Here is an 8,200-nt window from a genome sequence, read left to right on the forward strand (position 1 = left end):
TTGTCTCAAACTGGAGCGAATGAAAATCAAACTAAAATCAAAACTGTTGGAAACTAAATTAGAATTGAACCAACATCTTACAGTTCAGTTTTAAGCTCATTTCCTCTATAGATCTAAACCATCAACTCCAATCTAAATCGAACTGGGGGCGAAAATATTTTACATTTATTTTACGGATTTTTTCGCATAAAAATATTTTCTGAGGGGAAAAATTATGTTATTTTTTAAGAAAATGATATATTCTTTTGAAAAGAGAATTATTTTTTATTTTTTACACTATAATAATCTTATTAAATTGTAAAAATATTTATACATAGAACATGACATAATCATATCATTTGTTTAAATGAAAAATATTTTCTTATTTTCATAAAAAAATAAAAAAATATTTTTTATAAAAATTATTTTCTATATACGAATTATTTAAACAAGCAGAACTTAAAAGAGTATCAAATTAAACAATCACTTTCTCTAAGAATTCAAATCTTGTATTGTCATGTCAAAACTCATGCAACTTGTATAAGCTAATTCTTTGATATATATATATATATATATATATATATAGAGAGAGAGAGAGAGAGAGAGAGAGAGAGAGAGAGAGAGTTCATTGCCTATGTCAAAATTTACTTATTATTTAAAAACTAAGCATCTGTGCAGCAAATTTTATGAATCTAACTTGCATGTGGAGCTTTGATTAATTCGAATTCATTTAGGACTTGAAATTGACATCATTTTTGGGATGTCAGACCTCTAAATAAGAACACACCTAAGCCACCAACTGCTAAAGTTACAATGAGAGGCAAGGTAATGGAGTCAACATCTACAGCTCTGTTTATCCTATCTGTTCTCTCTTGGCGAGCCCAGTACTCATGAAGCAGATTGCTCAGATTGTCTAACTGGTGCATGATCTGGCGTTGTCCTCTTCCAATTTGTTGAATCTGTTCAGGGTATCAACATTGTTTTTATTAATCAAACAAATTGTTCAAAAGGCATTAAACTATGCGTCATGGTTTCTATTTCAGGTAATGTGACATAGGAAATTAATAGAATTACACATTTAATTAAAGAAGACATATCTAAAGTATTGCGATTTGGGTCATCTCTAAAATCAATCGTGCATATGAATTTACTTTTGATTATGTATCTCATAATATATGAAGATGCCTACTGCCGATCATTGTAGAAGATTTCCCTAAATAACCATATTACCAGTCTACCTTCAAGAATTGCACACATTATATGGCTTATAGATGACAAATTAGAATGGCGTATCTGCCAGATGCTTCTATAATTCATGTCAATTTTCCTTTTTCCTAAAAATATTGGTTGTTTCAAATTAGTAGCTTTACCTCTTCCATCAGTGGTGACTCCCTAGCTAATTGTGATGAGGATGAGGAAGTTGGTAGCAGTGATCCAGTTAATGCACCATTACCCAAACCAGCAACAAAAACAGAAGTGGGTCCAGAGCCATTGCAGGCTTCTGCCTGCATTGCCAAGTTTTGTTGGCTAGCTGAAACTTTCCTGATAGTGAACTTGGAATTCAGATCCTCAATCCGAGATGTGAACTCATCCATCCTCTCATTCAGTGTGGCAATCTGTTCAGAGAGTTGAGTAATAACACCCTGAAACATTTCCAAAGTCAAATAATTGGTGAAAACTTTAGCTCCATTCAGAAGCAAGTAAGAAAAGAAAAATGACAAAAATACAAGAGGAAATGACAAATATAATAAACTTGGTACAAGCTTCTCTCTTTGTGCCACTAATAAACAAAGGGAGGAAAATCAATCCTCAATACTTTCATTTCTTCCATTACTTCAAACAGATTAACATGGGAAATTATGCATAGAGGTGAGCAAACAGACCACTAGAATAGCCATTTATCTAAATACTTCTTGAGGCAGGATCTACACTCACCTGGTTTGCAAGTGTGGCTGGTGACTCTGGAGTTCTTCCGTCAAACCTTCTATTATTAACAGCAAGTCTTGTCAACTTGGACAGATTCTTGTCCCGTTGATTTGCATATGAGAGTGACACACTACTGTTAATATGAATATAAAATTGTCAGAGGAAATAAGTTCCTTAAATTTGTAAATATTAACAAGCTAACACACAAGTTGTTTCACTATTCAAAATTTTCAAGTCACTGCAAGGATTTATTTGTCCCAAAGAAAATACACATGAATTAGGGAGAAAAAGAAAATTTTTTAAAAACATCACAAGTTGAATTAAAAGATGAATGTTTTCAATGGCCAGAATACTGTGTTAAACAAAACATACACAGGGCAATGCTAACCCACACAGAGGTCTGGTTATTTATCTCCTGAACTTTATTTCAATTTTCCTTTTCAATATCCTTTACTTTAAGATGGCAGATAATCAAAATTTGACCAGAATAAGAGAGTACCGGCTCAGATACTTATTTCTCCTATCCGCAGAAGCCCGAGAAAGGGCTTCTTTGGGGCTAGAAACCAAATCATCATCTATGCTGAGCTTTGTCTTCAAATCATCTGGTAGTGCCTGCATGTTGGTAGGATAAGTAAGGACTACGCAAAAATTGGGTAAAGCATAATGAAGTATGAGAATCATACCATAACGTCATTGACAAGCTTCTCCAGCTGAATCTGTTCTATGTAAGTACGAGGAACATATGAACCATCCAAGCCTAGTTGCTCTGCCACATACTTAACATACAGACGATCTCTACCTTGCACCTTTAGTCCAGGAATAGCATGACTTTAGGTAGTGCTAAGGTTTAAAAAATTGATCAATCTAAGTACCAATGATGGACTACATGTAGTATTATACAGCAAAATATAAAACTGCTAGTCACTAGACAACATTAACAATTTCCTACAACTGCCCAACTGATGAACCAAATCTACATTTCACTGCCAAAGGAAATGGTATCTTTAAAGTGACAGTAGGAGTAAGGCGCAAGGAAATTCAGTTAGTTTATTGCCATAGCTATTTCAACAAGGAGGATTGACTTGAAACTCAAGAAAGTGTGATTATGTTAATAAGCATAATTAAGCCAAAACCTGGGCTGATGGAAGAACTCCCGAAAAAACATAGGGCAAAGGCATTGCTGAAATGAGAAAAGCTGGCATCAACAGACAAAATTGGGGTGGCAAAAAGTAGAATAGAACTGACAATTAGAAGCAGAAGAAGAAAACATACTTGGATGGAAACTTTACCTACATTTACTAAAAAAACATTCAATTGGCAGACACAGAATAATCATCACTCAGATACATGCTATAAAGGATTAGACTTCATTGCAATCAATATCTGATATAATAAGTATCATAATATCTTGCATGCAACTCTTGTCATTACCAAATTTCCACTTTCATTCTCAATTGAAATAAGTTAGTTAGAAGTCTGAGCCTCAGTTCCAAGTTTCACTTAAGTTGATTGCACTTTTATTCAGAAAGGAATAATACAATGAACTTCAAAAAATATGATGTTATTAACAGCAGCACATCTTTTGGTTCCATAATACCTGAACATACTGGCGATTAAGTTGTTCTAACCAGTCAGTTTTCACACACACCCTGTTGTCACTGAAGACGTGGCTGCTTCTTTTCAGGATGGTTGCAATTGTGTACCCCAAAGCCATTAGCCCTCCCAAAAGGCGCACGCTAACTTCAAAAGTTATTCTAGGTGAGATTATGAATGGACTGTCCGTAACCCATTCCTGAGCACAAGAAATATGGTGGTTAGAATAGGAACCCCAAACTTCACAGAACCTCTACCATCCTTTGAATATTCATCAAAACTTAACCATAAATTTGCATGACCTCCATAAGTGTAGTCAACTGCTAAAATACACAATAACTTCAATAATATTCTGCAAGTGTACCTATGCTTATTCATTTTTTTTTCCCCAATACAAAAAAAATGGGTTGTTTATGCTCCTTTGAGACTTTAAAAAATGCGCTATCTCCTTCATCACAGTGTTTGAACCTTTTCCATGACAAGGTAAAGGATTAATGGGTTTATTATTATTATTATAGAAGATAGAGGAAACAGGTACTTTCTGACGCTAAAATTCTCATTCAAGTTAAGTACGCAATTTCAAAACACATATATTAGTTTAAGAAGAGGCCTAAATTTACAATCATCCAACCTCGAACATGAGATTGTATTTTCCATCCCTATTCCTCATCCTTAGATATGATTGACATGCTTCAGGGTCTTCACCAGGTGGCAGAAGATATATGTCATAAGTTTCTTCTTTTGTTTCAGTGTACTCTTCAGAAATCACAGCCTTGATTTGTTCAACTGTAACTGATCTGGTTGACTGCAACAAAAGAAAGCAGTTAGTCAAGATTTAGAAGAGAAAAGTACCACAACAAGATGCAAATCATGAAAAAACATAAAATTTTTTATACAAACATGTAAATTTACCTTTAGAATATAAGTAGGGCTCTGAAATCCAGTGAAAGGATTAAACTTGTTAATTATTTTAATATGTGCTGTTTGGAGATCTGGCTCAATAAAAGCCTTGTACATGGGATAAACCTTGGGAGAAAAATGTGACAAAATACAGGTCAAGGAAATGCCTCATAATGAATTAATGAAGCAACACAATGAAAAACCCAGGGAAAAGCATCTATGATGAGACAGTTAAAGCACCGTTTCAGAGATTTGGTGAATTATTTCTTCAGGTTCTTGTCCAGCACGTTGAATGTCCCGTAAAACACGTTTGACCAGATCAAAGTGAACTCCACCTGTTATAGATACACGTAGATCTAGCAATGGTCGCAGTCTCTCACTTAATGCATAGATGCCTTCAATAATCACAATGCGGGAGCTAGGGACTTCAACTGTCCTATTAGAAGAATGAGGACAATGAAGACTTAAGAACACTAGCATAAGTTAACAATCAAATTTTTGTCTATGATATTGAAAACACATTCAGAGGGGGCGATGCAGGATGGGGGAGAGAAACATGATGATGATGAATATGAGCAAGAATGCATAATGAATGAACTATCAAATATATAGAAGTCCACATGAACTTGAAGATCAACTGAACTAGCTGTATTTCTTGCCTTCTCATCTCATGATATGTTCTAAACAATTAGGCTATCATTAATGCACCATAAACTTATTTTCCTTATTGGTTTCATCTCCTGTTCATCTTCCTTGAATAAGCAGGATAAATGGAGTTGGCGTGAAACCTATGATAAAAGTTTTCATGAGATGAAAAATTGAGACAGAAAGAACCACAACCTGTAACCTATGCGAGAGCTAGTCTTGAAGTCGTATATTGGAACCTGAACAGCATTCCCTGCTTTCAAACCATGTATATTATCGAGAAGACTGTCATAATCCGTCAAACGTGGGTCTGTTGCAAACAATTCACACCAATTAGACTTCTTCCATGTTTCTCTCTTTCATACTCAATCTCCAAATGTAATGATCCATAAATAATTGAAAACTATTCTCAAGAACCAGAAAAGAGCTAAGATAAAGATGAATAAAAAAGATACTCACACAAGCATGCACAAGTTATTGAAAACATAATGGCTTTGAAGTAACCTTATAATTGCTATGTCATATAATCAAGTAACAGAACATCCAATATATCCCTTCACAGGTAATTGCTCAGTTACCATTACAATTTGACTTAAGTTATTGAGAACTTTTGAGTACTTACATAGCCAGAAACATTATGACCCCATCCATCATGTGAATTTCATATCTAAGGATAACTAATCACGCTAATGTTCTAATAAGAGCTCTAAACTTGAAACTACTTGTGCTTGGACCTAGAGTCCTTTAGTTTAGTCATGTTTGATTTTGAAGCCATACTTTCAGAGGTTCTACATTCCTTTGCTGTGATTCTTGTATTTTCCATCTTGCTTTCTTTTCTCATAGCCAATTTTAATTCTTCTCCTTTACCACAAAGTAGTAGAATTAGAACCATGATATTCCATAATCCTGTCTTCACATGAACACCCACCAAGTCTCAAACCTTATACCTGTCTAAAATGTTTCTACAATACTTCAGAATTTGTGCAAACCACAATCCAATATCTGGTTTACTACCAAACTACCTATCGATAAAGCAAACAAGAACCTTATTTACCAAAGCCTAGATTTAGCAACCTATACACCAGCCATATGGCCACGTCCTTCAAAAACTTGAAAAAAAAATTAGAGTTAAAAAAAAAAAGAAAAATTCTTTACACTCTTAGTTTGTTGTCGTTATCATTGAGATTTGTAAATCCTCAAGTTGAAAGCCCATAATTAAAATGGAAAAAAAGAGATAATCCTATATACGATCAATTTCATCAATTTAAGTGGATACTTGAACATTAATACCTATTATCAGTCTGTATTTTACAATTTTTAACAGAGGACAAAACAGATTTTAATCAAGCTTCATTCAACCTTTCTAAAAGGGATCCACACAAAAAAACCAATTATTTTGGAGGAGCATAAGCAGCTCTTGCTTGTTAGTATGCTTGAAAGCACCATGGGTATCAATATAATGGCCAATGGTTTCATTTGACCCTTAATATTCCATGAATTAAAATAGACCATATGACTAGAAGAAGTTACTTAATTACAGGCTTAAGATAACCTAAAAGGAAAAAAAATTCTCCACAATATGCAAAAAGTAAAATGCTTAAAAAGGGAATCATTTTGAAGATCATGAGCACCAACAACTTCATTGACTAAGCAAAGAACTTTTCTAACAACTATCATGCAAATTGAATGAACATGAAATTTTACCATCAAAGTTGCCATCAATGATCCTACTAGAATCATTGTAATTGTCCATTGTAATGACAGCAAGGCTGGGCATAAAGTTGAGCATCTTCTCAGTGAACACAGTCTTTCCAGCTCCAGATGGACCTGCTACTCCTACCAATATTATTCCATCATTCTTCTGTGACAACAACTGGCACGCACGGATTACTATGAAGAAACCTTTTTCAAATGACAATGTATCTTCAATTGGTGCAATCTCATATCGATCAGTGTCCTTCTTTTTAACCAGCTGCACCTGATCTCTTAGCAGACCAGAACGCCGCCTAGGTGAATCAACACCAGGAGAAGTATCTTGAGCCATTAAAGAGCTGGTAATATAGTTCCCCTCCTATTCTGCAGGAAGACAAAATGAGTTAAAAAAGCTAAATTTAATATGTTCTTCAAGACAGCAACTTTAAAGTAATGAGTTGCAGCACACCCCACGTATCAGATTTTAAAAAGAGCTAATCAACAAAACAGCAAATGAGTAAAACAGAAAAATACATACAGTTTTAAAAAAATTATTAAAAAAAAAAACAAGAAGATAACTAGAAGGCCTCAAGGAATCAAACCCAGTAAAGTATTTGAAAAACTTATATTGAATAGATAGTTTATTTATTTACACTCCCAGTGTGACTCCACTTGAGCTTATATCATCATCGTCAACAAGTTTCAGCAATTAAAATTCCCAATCAAGCAAATTTCTTAAAAAAGCAAAATCAATCAACTTTCCTGGAATACTAACGAATTTAAAAATCGTTTTCACCCTCAATTTCCTGGAATACTAACAAAAGAAAATGAAATGAAAAAGAAATTAAAAGGAATAATGCCAAGAAAGTGAATTATAATAGAAAACATTTAAAGCACACCTTGAATTATTTAGACTTTTGTGTTGAATCTCCTCGAAATCGATTATAATAGAGTAAATCTGAAAGGTCTGGAACTTGAGAAGTGAAAATTGGAGAGTAGCTTCTGAAACTTCATAGAAGCCGTTAGGAGTCTCCAGCGATCAGACACACAGACAGAAAGATAAAGAGATAAGGCGTGGCGGTTTTTTATAGGCTGGACTAATGAAAGTGTGTGGGAGAGTTTAGATTAGAAGCCAAGGGGATGAGTGGGCCCCATATTTCAAGACGACCTTTGGTTACCCTGAGGCACAGGTGTGTGTGAGGTGTCATTTGCCTAAGCCCTTAATTATCTCTAGATTTTTAGCTTTATATATAAATAATGAATTTGCAATTTTTTTAACAAAATTAAGCTAAATTAAATACATAAAAATAACATCTTATTCAAAAACCTAATTTTTTTTAAAGAAAATAGAAATTTTATTAAATATTATTTATATAATAAGATTTATTTATTTTATGAAAAATTTTTTAATTTTTTTATTGTCACGACCCAACCTATGGGCCGGACCCGCACTAGGACCTGGGCC

General features: G+C 34.0%; 1 protein-coding gene across 1 annotated transcript; it reads right to left on the reverse strand.

Moving 5' to 3' along the window:
• Positions 1-614: 614 nt before the first annotated feature.
• On the reverse strand, positions 615-7,789 carry LOC110640559 (inorganic pyrophosphatase TTM1). The gene is made up of 12 exons (XM_021791908.2): positions 7,635-7,789; positions 6,748-7,119; positions 5,239-5,353; positions 4,639-4,834; positions 4,411-4,524; positions 4,130-4,303; positions 3,503-3,697; positions 2,589-2,711; positions 2,405-2,517; positions 1,915-2,038; positions 1,350-1,622; positions 615-938 (listed from the first exon to the last, which is right to left on the reverse strand). The coding sequence occupies exons 2-12, from the start codon at positions 7,085-7,087 to the stop codon at positions 729-731; spliced, it is 1,977 nt and encodes a 658-aa protein (XP_021647600.2). The 5' UTR covers positions 7,088-7,119; positions 7,635-7,789; the 3' UTR covers positions 615-728.
• Positions 7,790-8,200: the final 411 nt, after the last annotated feature.

Source organism: Hevea brasiliensis, chromosome 2, assembly GCF_030052815.1.
Source record: "Hevea brasiliensis isolate MT/VB/25A 57/8 chromosome 2, ASM3005281v1, whole genome shotgun sequence".
NCBI classification, from domain to species: domain Eukaryota; kingdom Viridiplantae; phylum Streptophyta; class Magnoliopsida; order Malpighiales; family Euphorbiaceae; genus Hevea; species Hevea brasiliensis.

Bases quoted from the DNA above. Each gene is read 5' to 3' on its own strand.
- LOC110640559 (XM_021791908.2), bottom strand. From the start codon at position 7,087: ATGGCTCAAGATACTTCTCCTGGTGTTGATTCACCTAGGCGGCGTTCT. The intron at 4,525-4,638 runs GTGCTTTAACTG...TTTTCTCCCAAG, and splicing joins TTCACCAAATCTCTGAAACG to GTTTATCCCATGTACAAGGC. The intron at 4,304-4,410 runs GTAAATTTACAT...CTTTTGTTGCAG, and splicing joins GCCCTACTTATATTCTAAAG to TCAACCAGATCAGTTACAGT.